This window comes from Eublepharis macularius, chromosome 4, assembly GCF_028583425.1.
Source record: "Eublepharis macularius isolate TG4126 chromosome 4, MPM_Emac_v1.0, whole genome shotgun sequence".
Taxonomy (NCBI): domain Eukaryota; kingdom Metazoa; phylum Chordata; class Lepidosauria; order Squamata; family Eublepharidae; genus Eublepharis; species Eublepharis macularius.
The window spans coordinates 158426873-158449574 of NC_072793.1; the positions used below are offsets into that span (position 1 = coordinate 158426873).

Here is a 22702-nt window from a genome sequence, read left to right on the forward strand (position 1 = left end):
ACCCAGCAGACAATCTGAATTGCTAAAATGCACACACAACACAATGTTTTCAGTCTCATATAGTTCTTTTTCCTCCATACTCTCAGAGGAGCCTATGGGCCCACAGCTCTCTGAAGTCACTGCAGCATATTAATTTTCTTCACTCTTCATGTCAACCTTGGCCGTTTCCACATGGCTTACCTGAAGCTACTCCATGCTGCAACGTCACGGCTTGTGCTGGGGAAAACGCGAAATATCGCGTTTTCTCGCACAAGTTTTGCGCAACGTCACACAAAACTTGCGCGATATTTCGCATTTGCCCCAGGATGAGCCGCGACGTTGCGGCATGGAGCCGCAGAAGGTAAGCCATCCGGAAACGGCCCTTCTCCCCAGTTTATGGCAACAGGACTCCAAGCATGAAGCTTACGTGTCCTTTAGACACAAAAACTAGCAGTCTGACCCAGACATGGCAAGAAAAATTTATTTCAGTATCACAGACAGTAACCAGTTGCTGCTGCTCTCATAGTACTTTATGAAAATAAACACCTGTGTGTTTATGTTTTCATAAGGCAGTATGCTCCATTCTTCCTTGCAATAACTCCACTGCCAAGCGGAAGAATCCTGGAGCTTTGATCTCACAAAACATCCCGAAGTCAACTGCCAGGTGGTGGTTGGAGATCTCTCAGAATTATAACTGAACTCCAGGTAACAGAGATCAGTTCCCATGGAGAAAATGGCTGCGTTGGAGAGTGAACTTTATGTCATTATACCCACTGGGGTCCCTCCTCTCTCCAAGCCCCATTCTCTTCAGGCTGCACTCTCCCCCCAAAACTCCAGGAATTTCCCAACCTGCAGCTGGCACCCCACGCTCTCAAGTATCCTATAACCCCCATGGAACTGAATATACTGGGAGGAGACTGCCTTACCGGGAAAGAGTGTGGCCCCTGAGCAGGAGGAAAACCTGACCTGCCTTTTTGACAGAGGGTAAGTGGGGTGTTACTTAATGTTATTTACCTCTGCCACAAAAAGCTTCAGTTGATCACTGACTTGTTAGGGATGAAATGATAGACAGCCATAGGGCAAAAATTCAAAACCGATAGACACTTTAGGGCTGCCTAAAACATTGTTACCTAACGAGCAAGCTTTCAATTCTACCTTTAATTGGTCCTAATATAAAAGTCAGAGAAGAGCAATAGCAAACCATCTCTGCTCTTTGCTTGCCCCGACCCATTGACGGGTGGCCCATAAATCACCTGCCACTTAACAGGCACACACGTAAAAAATAAAAGTATTACATTATTGTTTTCTTCCCCAAGGCTTTGTTTATTCCTCATGATACAGGCTTGCAAAGTGATCCATCATGCAGAATGTATTTTCTTTATTTAAATATTTATACCGTTTTTCCTCTGGACATAAAGAGGCTTACAAATAATAAATTGCAAATTGAAACCAAATTTTAACATTTTAAAAACCCACATACTTTGCTCCTGCCCCAAAGATGCCTGCTGTTCTTTACACCTCATCAAAAGCCCTGATAAATAAACAAAACTTGCAGCGCTGTCTGAAGATTTCCAATGGAGGGGCTCACCTCCTTTCCCCTCTTCAGGAAGCCCATTCCACAGTGCGGGAGCCATGAGAGAAAATGCCAGACTCTGGTTGATTCCAAGTGCACCACCCTAAGTTGGGGAACAGCCAGCAGGTGACAGCCTGAAGACTATAGTTGGCATATTGGAAAGTACAGCTCACGAAGCTCCTGTCTTTACTGACTGTGAAGAATTGCAACAATGGGGTGGAGTAGGGTATGGTTAACAACTCTTGTTTGAGAAATTCCTGAAGATTTGGGAGTAGTATCTAGGGAAGGCAGAGTTTGGCAAGGGTGGGAGCTTAATGGGGATGTGATATCACTCTAGGATTTCTGTTTCTCCTAGATTCTGTGATATACCATAGAGTCTGCCCTGAGAAGCTGTCATTTCCTTCAGGGGAAACTGTGTCTTTAGTCTGGATTTATATTAATTCTGTGTATGGTTGCCAGTCCCCCTTACCTGAAAAGCGAAGGGAGGATGCTCATCTTCCCCTCCAAGTAAGCGGAGGCAGGCTGGAGCACACTGCACTCAGGCTCAGTGGGTCCCATGACATCACTTCCAGTTTAAACGAGAAGGTACATTGTCTCAGCAGGCCCATAACATAGTATTTTCACTATGTTTTTGGGCTGATTCTGGATTTGGACCACCTGAGACATCATAGCTTCTGGTTTAAACTGGAAGTGACATCATTGGGCCTGCAGAACTTGTGTGCAGTGTGCGCCAGCCTGTCTCTGCTCATGTTTCTCCCCCCTGCCAGCCATGTGATTAGTGGCGGAAGATGGGAGACTAGGAGGCAGAGGATCCCCCACCATGGAACGGGATCCAGCAGCCATACTTCCATGCGCCAACCTGAGGTGGGTAAGTGTAGGTAGGGTTGGAGGCTTCTGGCAGGCCTATTTGTTTTGGGGCTCAATTGAAGATGCTGGTGTTTCCTTCATGATTTGATGCCCTCGCACAGAACTGTTTGGTCTTGTTGCCACCTGCTGATGGGCCGTTTCAGCCGTTTTGCCAGCGTTACACCCAAGAAAGTGAGCAGAACACATTTCTTTCTGAGCTTCAGAAAATCTCCCAAAGCAGTTTTGTTTCAAAGTCTGTTAAGTGTTGTAATGATGAGGATTTGATTGATTGAATTACTAGTAAGGATAGGTGAAAAATGTTTAAATGAATAAATGCATGAATACATACACAAATAAATAAATACTTTCCCCCATTTTTGGCCGTGAGATGCAAAGCCTTCATTTAAGAGCAGAAAACTATTTCAAACATCCTTCTTCAATGGAGAAGCATGTAACTCTGCTTAGGATTGCATTATAAATGCTCTCTGTCTCTGCTGATGCAGAAAAACAGGGCATAATAATCTCTGCCAAGCGGAGTCTTTGGAAAGCGGTATGTTCAGAACAGCAGACCGTACAGAGATACAGCAGGCAACCTCCTCTGTAAGTAGGGTCACTGGAGCCTTGAATAATTTAATGGGTTTCTTTCTCATAGCCACTCTAGCAGTTTCCTTACGGCACGTAGTATGGAAGATACCGTAGCAAAAAACCTGGTGAGTTGTATGTCCACTTCTGCTTTTCCAGTTATCATCAAAAGAACGGAGTGGGCCTCTTCCTTCTCCTGACTTCCCTATTCCGAAATCATGCCAGCTTTCTAAATCAACCTTCTAAAGAATCACCTATTTCCCTATGTGCCATCTGACAGGATGGCCTGCACTCTAGGCCTCTGAAAACATAGACTCATGATGTTTCCAAAAAGGAGCTTTGAAAGAGCCAGCCAGTAATTCTAGGAAACTTGATGTGGGAGAATGATGTTTTTTTTTTTAAAAAAAATTCTGCAGAATGAAGAGATCCTTAGTTCACGTGAGGCGGCAAGTAACCCTATGGCAGCTTCTCCCACACATGCATCATTCTTTTTTTCTTCTCTAACTAATAATTTGATTAGAAGTTTTCCATGTAAAACAAAAATAAGCAAACACAAAAAAGGAATAATTATGACCAAACTTCTCACAAAGAATGTCAGGCATACAAACTAATCAACAAGAATATTGAAGTCCTGCTAAAAAAAATCATATTAAATTCTACATGAATACTTGACCTTTACACCCCCCTCCTATCCACCACATCAACTATCTTTGCTGTGTTGAAAATGGAAACTTTTTAAAACTTTGCTGAGCTTTGGAAGTGGCTCGGCAAATGGAATGCAGGGCTACTGCTTTGTGTAGGTTGGTTCAGAAAATTTATAACATAATGTGATCAATAAAGAGATTACAAAGGTTGTGTTTTTTTTTAACCCTCAGCTTCAGAAGCCACTTAATAGAAGCTGGGTTGTGAGATGTTGTGTTGAGAAGGATATTTAATGTTGGTTTCAAGTGGGTAGCTATGTTAGTCTGCTGTAGAACAGCAACATTTGAATCTAGCGGAACCTTAAAGACCAACAAAATTTTCATAGTATAAACTTTCAAGAGTCAAAGCTTCCTTTGATGTCTGAAAAGCTTATACCCTGAAAATTGTTGGTTTTTTAAAGTTTAACTGGATTGGAATCATAATTTTGGTTGTGAACCTCGAAAATGATGTACTCTTTGAAAACCTTCTGAACATCCCCTGCCCCCTTCCAAATATTACCTAAGTCTGTCAACCTTACTGGTCATGATCCAGAAGAATATGAAGGACAGCCACTCAAGACTGGGGAGACCCTGATGTAAAATCCTATTCTGCCATGAAGGTCACCTTGGGCAGGTCACCCCCATACAAATTTACGAGGTGTGATTGTCATAATAAAATAGGATAGGAGATAGCCATGTACACCATCCCAAGTTCTGTGGAAGAAAGGTGGGATAAAAAAATAATAGATATTTGGCCATGCCTTTTGCTTCTCTTTCGGCTTCAGATGCAGCTCTCTGTCCTGACAAGCTGCAGTACACTGCACACCCACAAAGGCTGTTTTTTGTTGTTTTCTCTTCCTTTGTGGAGAGATAAAGGCAACCACAGCTGTGCTCAGGGCAGGAGGGATGGCCTTTAGCTCAACACATGAATTTGAGGTGATACATTACCAGGACTTTGTGATCAGCAGCACTTCCGTGAGTTGACTTCGGGTAGAGAGAGAGAGATTCTCACTTGCATGGAGTCCCTCTATCCATAGTAGCATTTGCCATGGAGGAAGAAATAGTCTATGCAGATGTCAGCTTACCCGTGCAGGCATCATCCTCAAGAAACTTGGTTTCAGCTCAAGATTCAGGTAAGTCACGTTCATTTTAGAGATTTTTTCAAAAATCTATGGGGGGCCAGTGAATGAAGGAGAAAGTCATTTTTCCTGCGAGTTTCGTCAATTCCAGCCATGCTTTAGACATACCGAGGAAGCGATAGGTACAAGTCCACATGTATTTACTTAGTACATTTTAATCTTGCCTGTCATCGCAGAAGCTCAGAGCAGCATACACAGTTCTTCATTCTACCTTCACAACAATCCTGTGAGGTAGGACAGGCTGAAAGGTAATGGTGGGCCCAAGGTCACCCAATAAGCTTCCATGGCAAAGCATCTATCTATCTAATCCAGCATCCTCCCTCCCATATAGCCAACCAAATGCCCAGGAGGGCCACCAGCAGCAATACAGTGTCCAAAGCCTCCCACTGTTTCTGCAACGAATATTGAGGGATACACTGCACTCAAACATGGAGGTTTCATTCCTTCATCAAGGCTAATGCCCATTTTATTTCTGAAATGACATAAAGAGACCCTGTCAGATGATAGGCTAGCAGCCTGGTCCAAACCTCTCTCCAGAACCATCTGATCCTGATAAACAGGATTTGAACTTTGGTCTCCTAGTCCATTATATCATACAAGCACAATGTTCAATGCTTCAAGTGGATGTGGCAGGATACCTGTTGACGATCGCTGGCACAGAAGGGCTCAAATGGCTCTTAGGTAATTGCTCTGTAGCTTTGAATAGCAGACTCAGCTTTTCCATTGGATTCTTGCAGATCCCCGACCTTGCCCACGCTGGCAACGGATTGTGATGTGGTCTGGATTGGCTGGAAACATCATACTGGTGGCAGCAGTGATAGCGATGGGAGTTTGGGGTGAGTAAATTAACAAGCTTGGGGAATGGGGATTGCAGGAGGGAGGAACAATTTGGAAGTCTCCCAACCTTTCCTGACGGGATCTGTAAACCATCAGGGGCTTTCTCTTCCCTTTCTTTCCCTTTTGCTGATTCTCAATTGTTCTCTACATTCTGTTCTGTCTGGAACATATTCAGTCCTGATCAGGCCATTTAGGAAGTTCGTTCGTTCGTTCGTTTTTTTTTTCTTTTTTTTCTTTTTCCTTTTCTTTCTTTTTCTTTCTTTCTTTCTTTCTTTCTTTCTTTCTTTCTTTCTTTCTTTCTTTCTTTCTTTCTTTCTTTCTTTCTTTATTTATTTATTTATTTATTTATTTATTTATTTATTTATTTATTATAGGATTGCTGGAGGGAGGAGTGGCTGCTTTACCCTTTGCCTTGAGTGTTTTTCTATTCAAAGACAGCTTCCGGATTTTTTTTCTCTCCAGGAGGGAAATGCTAAAGGAATGTGAATCTTTTTCCCTGTGGAAGGAAAACACTTGAAGTCTTTTTAGTGGGAAAACATCTCAAGGGGGAAGGTGTAAAGTAGCCTGTTCTCTAACTGTCCTACACATAAAAAGGAACCCAGATCAAGATAATCCAAACTATGGTATTCCCCATTACTATGTATGGATGCGAACGCTGAAAATTGATTCATTTGAAATGTGGTGCTGGAGGAGAGCTTTGTGGATACCATGGAAAGCCAAAAGACAAATAAGTGGGTACTAGATCAAATCTAGCCTGTATTTTCTCTAGAAGCTAAAATGACAAAACTGAGGCTATTGTACTTTGGTCACATCATGAGAAGACTTCTCTGGAAAAGTCAATAATGCTAGGAAAAGTGGAAGGCAGTAGGAAAAGAGGAAGACCCAAAATGAGATGGCTTGACTCAATAAAGGAAGCCACATCCTCCAGTTTGCAGGATCTGAGCAAGTCTGTTAATGATAGGACATTTTGGAGGTCTGTCATTCATAGGATTGCCATAGGTCAGAGGCAACTTGACGGCACATAACACACAAACACCATGACCGCTTTCCTTTTAGAAACCAGTTCCAGGTGGTTACACACAACTGTGTATACCTGTGGTTTGGCCTGACCTTTTTGGCTGCTTAATCAGAGATTAAAATTTGCAATATTGATGGAAATATTCCATTGGCCCTGACAGCAATTTGCCTCTAGAATCTCTTCTTATCACCTAAATTAGATCCTCTAGACACAATTTAAGCTCATGTTGATATTTTAAACTTAGCATAACATATTGTAGCAAGTTAGAAACAAAAATTTGTTCACTCTGCATAAGTAGGTCATGAACACTATTCCCTTTTATTTACTTACTTCATTTATAGTCTGTTAGTGATAGCACATTTTGGAGATCTTTCATTCTATAGGGTCGCTATAGGTCGGAGGCAATTTGGTGGCACATAACACACACATGCACACATTCTTATAGTCCGCCATTCTCGCTAAGAATCAAAGTGGATTACACAGTTCTAAATAATGCAATAGATCACTACAATACATACAGACCAACAGTACAATAAAATGGGGATTAAAGTCACATTTGGATTATTATTAGAAAATCATGTGAATGAAAAAAACATAGCTACAGATCATATAACATATATTAATTTTTGTGGCTCAGCATTTGAAGTAAAGAAACCATCTTTAATTGCTACAAGAGAGAGGCTTTTTTTGTTTTGTTTTGCACTTTGACTCAGAGTCTATCAGTTAAACAGGCTGGGGTTTTTTTTCACTTTGAGGGGTGCAGCTCCTGTTTTTCTTCTGACGAATGCTGCTGTTGCGTTTGATAGCAACCTAAGAATTGATTTTAATAGTTTATGTGACGAGGAACCAAACTCCAGACCTAAGACCAGAAGAGTAATTTCAGGATTAATTTTAAATTTAACCATCTCTGACTTGGCACCATTTGCAAACTTCCGCGTGTGGAAGCCATGTGCGGTGCTATCAAGTCACAGCCAATTTATGGCAGTCCCATAGGGTTTTTCAAGGTGTTCAGAGGGGGTTTGCCACTGCCTGCCTCTGTGTAGCAACTTTGGCCTTCCTTGGTGGTCTTCCATAGTACTCCAAAATTTGCAAGTAACCTTTATCTGTCATTTCACTTTTAATTTTACAGAATTTAGGTGGGGCTCCCAGTCCCAGAGCTGAAGGTTAACAGTAGACTTTAATTTTTTTTCAGTGGGTTGTTTGCCAACAAACTATATGTGAAGGCCTCTGTGGCCAAAGTTTATGCTTTACCTTTACATTGCCCGCTTTTGCGCTGAGCTACAGTTGCGGCGATTATTCTTGGTATGATATTTATCTGACTATTCTGCACATATTTATTGTATTTATTGACTGTTTTTCTTCTGTACTGAACTTATGGAATGTTCTTGGATTGTATGTACTTTATGATACTTATTGATGCACTTAAACACTTTATATTCTTGATTGATAGTATGTATAAATCCTGAAGTTGGGTTTTGTAAATTGAGTCATGGTTCCCTCTAGTCCTCTGGTTGTGGTCTTTCCACTCTTGGTTTTGCAGTTTACACTGGGGAGGGGGGGACCTCATTTTGTCTCCATCAAAGAATTTATTACGGCAGAATAGCAAAAGTCTTTGGTGTCTTCTAGACAGCCTTAATATTTCAGTTTCATTTCACACAGAATCAGAGAGTTGGAAGGGACCGTACAGACCTTCTAGTCCAACCCTCTGCCCAATGCAGGATGAGCCTAAAGCATCCCTGATAAATATTCATCCAGCCTCTTCTTGAAAACTGCCAGTGAAGAGGAGCTCACTACAAGAATCCATTGTTAGTCTTCGATCTGTTACCATCAGCATAAACAAGTACCCCAGTATGTAGCATATCCTTGGCTATTCATCTTTCCCAAGCACACAATGAAGAGAGTTTAGCTAGAGCTAGTACTCTGTTATCAAGGTTTGAACGTATCTCTTGTGACTTGGCAGAGACCAGGCAGGATGGGCAAGTTGTTTTGTATCTCTAGAATGCGCTTTCGGCTTTACAGCCAACCCAGGCCGAAATGTAAGGCTAGAGAGATGAAGACAAAGGGCCTCTTTCTTGTGTCTGTTACAGAGAGTTAGGCCAATACACAGGTGTATTAAAGCTAAATTCTTCTACAGTTATGTTCCTTCTATCCTATGGCTATGCTATATCTAGTGTTTCATATCTGTCACTCAGGTGTTCTGAGAACTTCTGCTTACTACTCTTTGGGGCAGATTTGAGTGCATCCTACAAAGGCACTAAGTGGACAGTGGCAGGAAAAAGCTCCATAACTGGTGCCAACACAGAAAAGACCCTATTCCTTGCAACTCTTCATCAGTGAACAGGGACAGATGCAGCAAGGGCTTCTAGGCACTGTATGAAACCCCAGGAGAGTCCCTGTAGAAGTCTCTCCAGTTCTGCCCCTTATAGGGACTATGATTTGTGTGTGTGTGTGTGTGTGTGTGTGTGTGTGTGTGTGAAATTCTATTTGCAACATAAAAGTTATGAGTCATTTCTATATAGCCTAAATCTGTTTTTTCCTCCCAACTTATAGGTATATAGTTTATTTATGCCTGAATGTTGATGGCATAAATAATACTACTAAATAATAATACTAAATAATAATAAATAATACTAAGTGTAAGTGTAATAGTGAAATAGTAATAGTAATAGTAATTGTATATGTATTAATAGCTTTAGTATAGGTATAAGTATGTTGTAGTTATACTTATTGTACTAGTAATTGTTATTGAAATTTGTTGAAAGAAATCTAATGTAATCTAATGTAATCTAATGTAATATAAAGTATTTCAAGTTCTTAAAAGTACCTTGAAGTTTTTGAAAATTTGGAAGATTTTGTAAAACTGTGTAATTCTGTATTTTATAGTTTTTCTTGTAGAATGGTATTATTATAAATAAAAACTATTTTCCTAAAAACTATTTCCCCAACTTATAGGTAGGAATAAGAACAAAGAACCAGTCTGGGAATCCATATCTCCCTCAGAGCGCATCAGCAGCTATCAATATGGTCACATTGGAGGTGAAGGAGACAGAATATTAGCGGATTTCAAATCTAGACTAAAAGAGGATTTGTGTGTCAATTCAACATCAACAGGTGAACTTATCTTTTTCAGTTTCCTGCATCCTAAATTGCTGCCCTTGTTCTACTTCCTGGTGTCCTTATTCTACTTCTGATATAATTTCCCAATAACAGACCAAAACTTCTGTTCCTCAGCCTCTTGTGACATCTAGTGTTCATATCTAGAATTGGCTGGTCACAAAGCAATTTTTATAGTTTATTAGAAGTCTTTAAAGACCTTGTCTATTGTTTGTACTAGCAGAAACAGTGCAGAAAAAAGTGGAAGTAACATCTCCCCTGCTGAGAAAGCTGACAAGTGTGTATTACAGAAAGGGAAGGAAAAAACCTGGTATTTAAGACAAACTTACTGAAACTTGGTTGTTGTGGATTTTCCGGGCTGTATTGCCGTGGTCTTGGCATTGGAGTTCCTGACGTTTTGCCAGCAGCTGTGGCTGGCATCTTCAGAGGTGTAGCACCGAAAGTGTCACAGTGTGGAGGAGATGTTTGCAGGTGATTTATATGTACTCAGAAAGGTGGGTTGGGTTGTGTCATCCTGTAAGGGTTTCCCAGGGTGTGGAATGCTAATGGAGTGCTAATGCTTCACTGTATTCTGAGGAGGTTCTTTTGCATATGGATTAGTGCTTGATATGCTAATCTTCTCTGCAGGGCTATTGTGGGTTGTAGAGTCTTTTGTTAGCCTGGTGTTTTTCAGAACTGGAAACCATGCTCTATTCATTCTTAAAGTCTCTTCTTTCCTGTTGAAGTTTTGCTTATGCTTGTGAATTTCAATGGCTTCCCTGTGCAATCTGACAAAGTAGTTGGACGTGTTGTCCAGTATTTTAGTGTCCTGGAATAAGATGCTGTGTCCTGTTTGAGTTAGGCTATGTTCAGCCACTGCTGATTTTTCAGGTTGTCCAAGTCTGCAGTGTCTTTCATGTTCTTTTATTCTTGTTTGAAAGACTTCCTTGGTAGTCTTTCATCCAAGTCCTGACTTGCTTAGCTTCCAAAATCTGACAAGATCAGTCTATACCATGTAGCCTTCCCACCAAATCCTACATTTAGCTATATATAAAACTAGTAGCAAAGCCCGTTGTGTGGGGGAAATACAACAGGCTCTAGAAAGGGCAGAGCAGGCATTGCTGCCTTTGCTGTGCCTCGATCTGGTTGGGGAGGGCAGGGTGGCCAGGCGTGGCAGTGCCCCCTCCCCAGTGCTCAATGGAGGGGGGAGGCAGGATGGCTGGGCTGGGTATTGCCACCTCACCAGCACCCCGATCAGGGCAGGGGGAGGGCATGGCAGCTGGGCATGTATTGCCCCTTCCCCAGCGCCTGATGGGGCTGGATTGGGCAACCACAGGGAAAGTACTGGGGGGCGGTGCCAGGCACCCATGTGAGCTTGTGCGCTCAGCAGCCACCCATTTCAGCCCCTGAAGCTGACAACCCTACTTTCCAACCTAAAGGTGACGGCTGGCGATCTCCTGGAGTTACAACTGGTCTCCAGCTGACAGAGATCCCTTCCCCTGGAGTAGAAGGCTGCTTTGGAGATTGGACTCCATGACCACCCCCTCCAGGCACCACCACCCCCATCCCCCAAAATGTCCCCACCTGGAACTGGCAACCCAGAAGCTTGCTGCCTCTGGAAGCCCAGCCAAGTGGGGGGGGGAGCACAGCCTCACGGGACCCCAGCTGGGCTCTCCCTCACCACAGCTCACTTGGCTGGCTGCCCCTAGCGCAGGAGGAGCCCCCAGCCTGCCTGCCTGCCCACCGGGCCGCGCTGTCCTTTGGCAGGCCAGGCTCTCTCTGCGCTCTGCCAGACTCTGCTGGGGGAGTCGCTGCCAGGACAACAGTGGGACTGGCGAGGGTGCGCGCGCACGCAAAATACAGAGAGAGAGATAGAGAACGGAACTGCGAGTGACAAAAGGCACAGGTTGGACACTTGTCAGCTTCCCTCAAGTTTTGATGGGAAATGTAGGCATCCTAGTCTTGCAGCTTGGCTCTCTGACTGCAGTCCAATGGACTTTTCAACTGTCACTTGTCCAACATTCCGCCAAGCTGCCTACATTTCCCATCAAAACGTGAGGGAAGCTGACAAGTGTCCAACCTGTGCCTTTTGTCACTTGTAGTTCCGCTCAGAGAGAGAGAAAGGGCCATGCGGCGTCTGCTTGCTTTGAGTGGCCTGGAGGCAGCAGCCCAAGTCAGGCGCCTGCCTGACTGGCCGGCCGCTGGGACACGGCACTGGCAGCTTCTCTCGTGCCCACCTCCTCCGAGGTCAGGGGCTACCTCGGGCCGCTTCTCCGCGTGCCTTCGAGCCCCTGAGCTGGCCTCTGCGTGGGAGAGAGCTGCACTGCCTCTGCCGGGAGCCTCTGAGGGGGTGCCCAGCTTTGGCTCTGGGTGCAGCCGCTGACCAGAGTGGGAGGGGGTAGCACAAGGAAGCCTCGTGCGCCTGTTCCGGAAGTGGCTGCTCCGGCCTCATTGTCGCAGGGCCGGGCTGGAAATAGAGCGCAGCCGGGAGTGACTCTCTGTAATCCCTGCTGGGGATGCACTCACGCCGCCTGCACTCTGGATACCTGTGCGTCGTTGGAAACCCGTTTAGGGAATTATGTAGTAGGATACACATACCTACACTTACGGGATGAGTGGAATCAGGAGAAGTGCTATTGTGAATAAATCTCTTCTTCTCCCCTAAATATGTGACCAGATTTCTGGGAATTTCTAGCTCTCCTGCTAGATAAATTATCTCTGTGTGAAAATCAAAGGGGGGGGGGTATAGTTTCTGGCTATCAGAGGCCTTATTAGGCTTATCTCATAGGGACCTATGTAACACTGCATGCTGATATAGCGTAGTAGTTAAATGGCTGGGCTCCAAATCACCACTCTTGTTAGTTCAACTTCTGTTATTGCCACGAGCTCTGCAGGTGGCCTTGGGTAAGCCACTCCTCAGCCCCAGCTCCCCTGCTGTATTGTAGGCATAATAATAACACTGAATTGTTCACCACTCTGAGTGTGGCACTAATCTATCCAGAAGGGCAGTATATAAGCACACTGTTGTTGTTATCATCACCGTCCTTCCTGGCAACTAGGAGGTTTGGCAGCAGAGACATGGACGCTGTGATAGTGCATGCACTATCATGAAACCCAACAGTGATAGAGGGTAGCTGTAGGAATTGCTAAAATCTCTATGGTTTTAGAACAGAATTCCAGCAATTCCTAGAGCTACCTTCCTTCACCTCCAGGTTTTCACCAGAAATGATGTAACAGCTCACATGATGCCACTGAGGCTTTTCTAATTCATAGAATCATAGAATCATAGAGTTGGAAGGGGCCATACAGACCATCTAGTCCAACCCCCTGCCCAGTGCAGGATCAGCCTAAAGCATCTCTGACAAGTATTCATCCAGCCTCTTCTTGAAAACTGCCAATGAAGGGGAGCTCAACACCTCCCTAGGCAGCTGATTCCACTTTTGAACTACTCTGACCGTGAAAAAGTTTTTCCTAATATCCAGCCGGTACCTTTGTGCATGTAGAGCGGAACTACAAGTGACAAAAGGCACAGATTGGACACTTGTCAGCTTCCCTCAAGTTTTGATGGGAAATGTAGGCATCCTAGTCTTGCAGCTTGGCTCTCCGACTGCTGTCCAATGGACTTTTCAACTGTCACTTGTCCAACATTCCGCCAAGCTGCCTACATTTCCCATCAAAACTTGAGGGAAGCTGACAAGTGTCCAATCTGTGCCTTTTGTCACTTGTAGTTCCACTTGTAGTTTTAGCCCATTGCTTCGCGTCCTACCCTCTGCTGCCAATTGGAACAGCTCTTTGCCCTCCTCCAAATGACAGCCTTTCAAATATTTAAAGAGAGCAATCATGTCCCCCCTCAACCTCCTCTTCTCCAAACTAAACATTCCCAAGGCCCTCAGCCTTTCCTCGTAGGGCTCAGTCTCCAGACCCCTGATCATTCTTGTCGCTCTCCTCTGCACCTTCTCGATTTTGTCCACATCCTTTTTGAAGTGAGGCCTCCAGAACTGCACACAATACTCCAGGTGTGGCCTGACCAAGGCAGTATAGAGAGGGGCTATGACCTCCTGCAATTTCGACGCTATGGCCCCTTTGATACAACCCAGGATTGAATTAGCCTTTTTTGCCACCGCATCACACTGACTGCTCATATTAAGTTTACAGTCCATTCTTACCCCAAGATCTCTTTCACACATACTACTGCCCAGAAGTGTATCCCCCATCCAGTATTTGTGCTTCCCATTTTTGTGGCCCAGATGTAATACTGTGCACTTGTCTTTGTTGAATTGCATCCTATTCACAGCTGCCCACTTCTCCAGAGTATTCATGTCTTGTTGAATTTTAATTCTATCTTCTTGGGTGTTTGCTACCACTCCCAATTTGGTATCATCAGCAAATTTAATGAGCAGCCCTTCCACTCCTTCATCCAGATCATTGATAAAAATATTGAAAAGTACTGGGCCCAAAACCGAGCCCTGCGGCACCCCACTGGACACCTCCCTCCAATCTGATGAAATGCCGTTGACCACCACTCTTTGAGTGCGGTCCTCCAACCAGTTCCCTATCCACCGAACTGTCCTATAGTCTACTCCACAGTCTTCCAGTTTGCCCATCAGAATGTCATGGGGGACCTTATCAAAAGCTTTACTGAAATCCAGTCAACAGAGTTCCCCCGATCCAGTAAAGCTGGTCACTCGATCAAAGAAGGAAACCAGGTTGGTCTGGCAAGATCTGTTAGGAACAAAACCATGCTGACTTCCCCGGATCACTAAGTGGTCCTTCAGATGCTTACAGACTGATCCCTTTAAAATCTGTTCTAATATCTTCCCAGCAACAGAAGTCAGACTGACCGGCCTGTAGTTTCCCAGGTCATCCTTCCTCCCTTTCTTAAAGATTGGGATAACATTCGCTCTTCTCCAATCTTGTGGCACATCCCCAGTCCTCCAATTCCTTCCCCCACTGCTTCTTGGAGGATCTGAGGGGCAGGAGATTGCCATTCCTGACCAGGGGACTAGCAAGCCTATCGCCATGTGTTGTGTCCTAAAGGGCTTCAGGCAGACTACAGCTTGTTTGGCACAGGTTGGGCTCTTCCTGTCACCTACCACAAAATCCAAGCATGACTTGAGCAGCTCCCTAACTTGTCTTTTTAAATTGGATCAAACATAAACCTGCTTTGATTCAATTTAAACAGAGAAATGTGGGGTGGCTGCTGCGGATGGAGCATCCACACGGAAGCTCTGTCCAGAGCCAAAATGGGGGGGAGGGGTAGAATTAAGCTCCACATTCAAAATAGCAGAGCTATGATTCACATTTCTCATCCCCTCCTTTCAACAGGCATTTTTATCATTTTCTAGCTAAGCCAGGATGCAGCTTTACATCCTCAGCTGGGAAGGGAAAAGAGCAGCTGCTGAAATGTGGGGTCTCACTGTAATTGTCTTTGTGTTGGCATGTGTGTGCCAATGCAATGAAGGGGAAAGGGGAGAGTCACAGAGTGTTGACAGGAGCAAGAGGTGCACAAATGGGGCACGAGGATGCTGTCCCCACCTGCTTCCACCACATTCACTGCTACTTCCTCTGGGTCTGGGCGTGTATGTGACATTTTGCACCATTTTGCGCTAGTGCACATGAGAATTACAATCCCATAGATAAGGAACATTTCTAGATGCAAGTTACAGTGAATAAAAGGGGGGAAAGGAGGCATTCACATTTAATTATTTATGGGGGGGCACTTTCCTTCACAGTGCCCTCAACAGATCTTCATCAGACTTGATATTTAAGGGATTTCATATATCTCTAATACGACTCTGGGAAAGGATTTTGAATTTTCTAGACACTGAGGGATATAAATGCAAATAAAATAAGTCATTTTCTCTCTTAGAGAATGGACGTTGCAGACTGTGTCCCTTGATGTGGAAGCTGAACAAGGATAAGTGCTACTGGATTTCTAGCACAACTCAGTCCTGGGAGAAAAGCAATAAAGACTGTGAAGCAAAGCGGTCTCAGCTACTAGACGGATCTGAACTGGAAGCAGAGAAGGTAAAAAGAAATGGTTTTAGAAAAGTGGTACTATTCCCTCCATGGGTCACAGAGAGCCACCTTCACAATTACCATCAACCAAAAGCCACATCTTCTTCCATCTCTAGCATGCGGCCTGCACTTCAGCGAGACTTGCAGCTTTTCTGCTCCTTTGCCCACTTTTCTGAAACAAAGGGTGGGTGTAGGCACGCCCAGTGCCCACTTATGGCAGACAATCTCCCAGCACTTTAGGCCTCTGCCTGCCAATCACCTAGTAATCGGCGGGAAGAGGCAGGCTGGCGTAGTAGTTATGTGTGCACCATTGTCCCTTGCTGATGACACCACTTACAGCATGACACTGTCACTTCTAGGTCGTGCAGGAAGTGATGCTGTGTGGCAACAAGTTTTCACTATCCCCACACCTCCTCCCAACTGAGAAGGGGGACCTGGCAACACTAGGTGGATGCTGTATTAGGTAATGGTGCTCAGAAGAGCCAGAGGTGGCCTATCAAAGAGCCAGTGGTATACAGTGGTATATTGCTTTAGTGATATTCTTATGCATATCAAAGAGCCATATAGGGCTCTACTAAGTGCCAAACTACTAAGTGAGTGCGGAACTACAAGTGACAAAAGGCACAGATTGGACACTTGTCAGCTTCCCTCAAGTTTTGATGGGAAATGTAGGCGTCCTGGTCTTGCAGCTTGGCTCTCCGACTGCTGTCCAATGGACTTTTCAACTGTCACTTGTCCAACATTCCGCCAAGCTGCCTACATTTCCCCTCAAAACTTGAAGGAAGCAGACAAGTGTCCAATCTGTGCCTTTTGTCACTTGTGGTTCTGCTCTCAGTTTCACTGTTTTAGACAAAGGATTCCTACAGCTAGCTATCCCAGAGCAGAGCCATAGTGGGAGGCCTACAAGTGCTAACTATGACCCCAAGGTCTCTTTCTCTCTCAGTCTCAGCAAGTTCAGACTCCACAGTCTTCCTCACAATTGCTAGTGCAGCTACAGATAAAGTGCAGCAACAACGGGGCCTCCACATTTCCTCTGCCTCAATCCTCCAGAAGTGGCCGCCACCACCCCACGCCTTGGCCACCATTCTGCATAAGAATATCATTAAAGCAATATACCACTGTGACAATAGATGTAGCATGGAGATAAAGGGGCCATGGGGATAAACGTCTATAACTCAAGTGACAAAATCTGATCAAAATGTGCATGATGGATTTGGGACTGATTATTTCTCAGTGTATCCCTTTCTTTCCTGTTCTCATTTTAAATGTCTGCTATGGCTGTCCCTTTCTCAGCCAAATCAATGGGCAGTTAAGCTGTGGCCTCCAGTCTGGGTTTTCCCCCCTCATAAGAATATTGAAGAATAAAGAAATCACAGTTCTATGCTAATTTGCATTTCACAGGAATTCATCCAGAAAAATACAAATGCTGCTGTATGGATTGGACTTCATTTTCTGCTGCCAAGGCATGAGTGGGTCTGGGTAAATGGCTCTCCACTGAACCTGACACAGTGAGTACTCCATGCAGTGTGACCCCAAGGCAGGGTTGCCCAGTCCCCCTATCCTGAACCCAGGGGGAGCAGGGGGTGCCCTGCTTCTTTTCTTTCATGCAGTAGCCGTGACCAACTAACTAAGGATGAATGAAAATCCACTTCAAAGCAATTATGCCTTCGCCATTGAGCGAGCTGCCAGTGTGCATGAATTGTGGCTGTGACTTTCCTTGATGTTCTGTAACTGCCAGGAAGAAGGGGATGCCTGAAACGGGAGTCCTCGCTAGCTAACCCGTTGCAGTTACACCTGAATGAATTTTCAAATATTTATATTCATTGGTCAGTCACTTGGTTTATGCCATGTAAAATGCTGTATATGCATTTTGATATGTAAGCTTGCATAGCTACTGTTTTATGTCATTTTTGTGCCTATACTCTGTGGTTACTTAAGGTGACTTTGTGGGGTGTACGAGCACTGAATTTCCAAGTGTTGGCTGTGACTTGCTCCCACATGGTACTTGTTAGCAAATTGGGCCAGCTCTTTACCACTGAAGAGTTTATTTCATATTCTATTAACTTTATTATAAAAGTAACTTTTGCATAATTGCTTTGAAGTGGATTTTCATTCATCCTTAGTTAGTTGGTCACGGCTATTGCTTCTTACTTGGGTTCTTTACCGTGACTCTCTCCTTGGTCAGTGGTTTTTTCTTTCACGTGCATACTCAAAATGCTCCTGATGATGTCACTTCTGGTTTAAACTGGAAGCAACAAGGTCTTCTTTAGGAATCAGCCCCAAACATAAGTGTTTTCTCTGAGATCTCAGCACTTCTGGTTTAAACTGTAACTGACATCACTGGGAGCCTGCAGAGTGTGCACACACCATTTGGTGCATGCTCCAGCCAGCCTCCCACATCTTTCCCACCCCAGCCAGGTGAACAATGGTGGAGGGCACCAGCTGAGGGCTGGGGATCCCCCGCCCCTAGTAGGGGATAGCCATCTCTACCCCCAGGTAGTCTGTCACAGTAGTTTGCCACTTCAAGCAATGTAAAATTTTGCTCACTTAATCTGTAGAATGAGGGGGGGCAGTGCAATTGATTTTATTCGCAAATCTGATATATTCTTTGGGCAGGAAACTTGGTGTACGGAGGAGCTCTCACTGAATGGCTATAAACCATTTGTTTTACCAGCTGAGGCTCTCCCACATGGGAGAGCCAAAGGTGGGCTCTGCATTTTAATCTCCACCTCATTGAAAACAACGATAGTGGAGCTCCCACATTATGAGCAGTTCGCGATGGCTCTGCTACTTCAGTTTCAGGATATGTACTTGCTAATTGTTAATGTCTACTTGCCCCCTGCTAGAACAAAGCGCAAACCCAGGCAATTCCGCTTGGGTTTGAATCTTAATTACAGCATTTAATATCGACTTATCCTGCAGCTCACGTTATTGTGGGAGGTGATTTCAATGCTCGGGTTGGTTCTGAGCATCATAGCTCACATAATGAGAGCAGCCACGGCCCACCCAAAGTTAATGGCACAGCTCTACTTTTAAAAAAGCTCTCAAAGGACTCAAAGGTTAATTTTGCAGGTCAACTGTTAAATCAAATAATAAGCAGAACAAATCTCTTTGTACTGAATGGGGCCCTCCCAAATGACGACCCCGCTGAGTTCACATACTGGTCAGGCGTTAGGATGAGCACTATCGACTATATTATGGCGTCTGAAGATATGGTCCAATACATAGAGTCTTTTGAGGTGGCTCCATTCTGTGACAGCGATCATCTTCCCCTTGTGCTGAAAATAGACATGCAAAAGCCATTTCTTACAGACTAGTGGCAGCAGATAATATAGATCCCTGCCTTGGAGAATACGAACTGATCCTGGAGGAGCTCCAAAGGGTTTTGCAATCTTCCAGAGCTGGGCCCCCAAGACCTGGACCAGACAACCATAGATCTTGGTTTGATAAAGAGTGCATAAATGCAAAGAAATCCCTCAATATGAATTACGCCAGATATAGGGCCAATTCAGAGGCAGTATCCCTGCTGGCCCTGAAATGGCAAAAAGCCCAGTACAAGTCCCTTATTAGGAGGAAGAAACAGGAAGCGATCCATTCAGCCTGGGAAGAACTCAGAAAGGCAGTAAAGGAGAAGAACTCAGCCTTATTTTGGAGACTGGTTTCAGATCTCCCAGGCAGTCCTCCAACTGTAATAAATAACTCCATCTTACCTGGCACTTGGGAGAACTACTATAAAAGCCTATATGGGGACACAATTACCAAAAAATCTATTTCTGATGATTTGAATAGCCTACCATCTTGGCCTCCAGTGAAGCCCAAGGAGGTGTTACAGCTTATCCGTACTTTGAAGTCCGGGAAGGCCCCTGGCATAGATCTAATCCCCCCAGAGCTGATAAAACAGAATGCAGTATGGTGGGCTCCTGTCTTGGCCTCACTATTCACTCAAATGGATCAATCTGGGAAAATCCCGAAGGACTGGGGGGTTGCTGTCATAATCCCTTTGTACAAAAAAGGTAACAAAGATGACCCGAATAACTATAGGCCAATCAGTTTGCTTAGTATAGTTAGCAAACTCTATGCAAGACATCTTTTATGGAAATTTAGAGATTGGCTGGAAGACGAACCTTATTTAGCAGAAGAACAGGCTGGTTTCAGGGAGGGTCACTCCACCTTAGATCAGTGTATGTTGCTAGACCATCTGATTGCAAAATACTCTTCCAACTCAAGTGTGTCACTCTTTGCTGCCTTTCTGGACCTGAAATCAGCTTTTGATTCAGTTTCAAGAGCTATATTATGGGATAAACTAAGGTCCACAAGCATTGTCAAACGTTTACTATTTCTCATTCAGGCTCTGTACAATCATACATCCATAAGGGTCAAGTGCACCTCCCAAAGTCACCTTACAGACTCCATCAGAACCAACAGGGGGGTCAAACAAGGATGCCTTCTTGCTCCCCTCCTTTTCAATTTTTACATCAATGACTTGGTTACACACATAAATAGACCTGAGTTCCACCCCCCTAGGTTAGGCGACAAACACATAGGGGTGCTTCTTTATGCTGACGATGCTGTTCTGCTCTCAAGGACTCCAGTTGGTCTTAGGAGAGCTATGGGCTCTTTTGCCCAGTACTGCCAACAAAACAACTTAGAGGTCAACTATTCCAAAACAAAAGTTATGGCCTTTCCAAAAAACAAGACCCCAAAAATTTATCACTGGTCTTTAAATTCCATTCCTATCGAACAAGTTTCATATTTCAAGTACTTGGGTGTCTTTTTCCAGGCTAATAGCCAAAGAACGGCTAATATAAATTCTGTCATCTTCGATGCCAAAAGAAGCTCAGGGGCAATTCAAAAATTTTATTGGTATAAAGGAGGTAAATGCCTGACTGCGGCCCTCAGACTATTCAAGGCTAAATCCCTCTCTCAGCTTACCCATGGAGCCCCAATAAATGTCACCTCAAATTTAAAGAAGCTGGACACAGTTCAATCTAAATTCCTGAGAACAATCTTACTACTGCTCACTTAATCATTTCCAAGCAGCACAACAGAGATTCAAAATCATGCACCTTCACTGTTATCTCCTCCCCACCCCCCGTTATCTTTCCAAAGTCCAGAAAGTGGACAATGGGAAGGATGACATTTTAGGGGCATTACCAAAAACCTGCTCCAGTTTGGATGTCAAACTGGAGCGAAACCTCCATACAGAAGCAACCCAAATCTCATCCTTGTTGCTCTAGGACTTGTTAACTGTTAGGGAATTTTTGTAACCTTTTACACAAATATGAGCTCTATTGAAGTAGGCCTTTTTATACAGAAGCTAGAATCCTTCATACAGGGAACATTCTTTCTTTAAATTAGAAGTCATAAGATTAAAAGTCATAGCAACCTTATAGTAATCACAGGAACGTCAACATTCGTTTTCCTTTTCGGCTCCATGGCGCAGAGTGGTAAGCTGCAGTACTGCAGCCCAAGCTCTGCTCATGACCTGAGTTCGATCCTGGTGGAAGCTGGGTTCAGGAGCCAGCTCAAGGTTGACTCAGCCTTCCATCCTTCCGAGGTTGGTAAAATGAGTACCCAGTTTCCTGGAGATAAAGTGTAGATGACTGGGGAAGGCAATGGCAAACCACCCCGTAAAAAGTCTGCTGAGAAAACGTCATGATGCGACATCCCCCCATGGGTCAGTAATGACTCGGTGCGTGCACAGGGGACTACCTTTACCTTTAATCAAGAAATAGCCTTGGAAAACTGTCTCTCAGGGAGGTTCTTGCGCAGTGTAAGAAGTAAGGCGCCGTAGTTTTTGACATGTTTATATCGGGAAGAATTTACTGCCTTGTCATCCAGACCCATCAGGTGCCATAATTTCCGAAGGCAGCATTTCCAAAGAATTATTTGTATAAACCCTGTGTTAACCTTTGTAAACAATTAACTTTGAAAGGTATATAAGATTCTCTGCTGTGACTGATCTTTTTGCATATGTCAGAACATGGCATTGCATCTGGGTTTTATTGCTAATAAAGCTCATTATTCTTTATGGATCACTATTTTGGTGTCTTAGAGCAGAACTACAAGTGACGCCTGACACAGGTTGGACACTTGTCAGCTTCCCTCAAGTTTTGATGGGAAATGTAGGCGTCCTGGTCTTGCAGCTTGACTCTCTGACTGCTGTCCAATGGACTTTTCAACTGTCACTTGTCCAACATTCCGCCAAGCTGCCTACATTTCCCATCAAAACTTGAGGGAAGCAGACAAGTGTCCAACCCCTGCCTTTTGTCACTTGTAGTTCCGCTCTTAGTTACTTGTAGGTGGTGGCAGTTGGGAAATGTAATCCGAACGCAGAGTACCTTGATAGACATTTTTCCTTAACATTAACACCCAACCCATCTGAGTTATCAAAGTTGATCATATGTGCTGAACATAAGTGAATCCCTTGAAGTAATCTTTCTGAATGAATAAATAAGTGTTCAGGTTTAGACCTAAATTGTGCTGGGTAATCTATTTTATTTCTCATCTTTTGAGTTCATTTCCCTCAGTAGCATGTATCTTACATTAGGCTGTAGGAATTCCCTCCAGCCTAAGGAGTCTGACACCTCCTCCTTATACTCTGCCTTTCTCCCCAGCAGAGACCCAAAGCAGCTTACATCTCCTCCATTTTATCCTCACAATGACCCTGTGGGGTAGGCTGCATTAAGTGTGTGTGACAGGCCCAAGGTCACCCAGCAAACTTCCATGGCAGAGTGGGGATTCAAACCTGGAACCATCATATCCTAGACTGACCACTACACTATACCAGCTTTCATTGCAGATTGGAATGGTGAGACAGCATGATGACCACATTGCTTTCAGACCCAGAGCATAGCTGTCAAAAGGCCATGGGAAGAAGCAGGCTCAAGAGTCTGTTAAGAAAATAAAATGCCACCTAAAATTGGATAAAATGCAA

General features: G+C 44.2%; 1 protein-coding gene across 1 annotated transcript in view; it reads left to right on the forward strand.

Annotated features, from left to right (window-relative positions):
• Positions 1-4708: 4708 nt before the first annotated feature.
• LOC129327719 (killer cell lectin-like receptor subfamily B member 1B allele C) overlaps positions 4709-22702 on the forward strand; it is a 30535-nt gene continuing 12541 nt past the window's right edge. The window contains exons 1-5 of the mRNA XM_054976473.1: positions 4709-4793; positions 5537-5635; positions 9607-9765; positions 15617-15774; positions 17167-17273. Of these exons, the coding sequence (XP_054832448.1) occupies positions 4709-4793; positions 5537-5635; positions 9607-9765; positions 15617-15774; positions 17167-17273 (608 nt within the window). The remainder of the gene's footprint in view (positions 4794-5536; positions 5636-9606; positions 9766-15616; positions 15775-17166; positions 17274-22702) is intronic.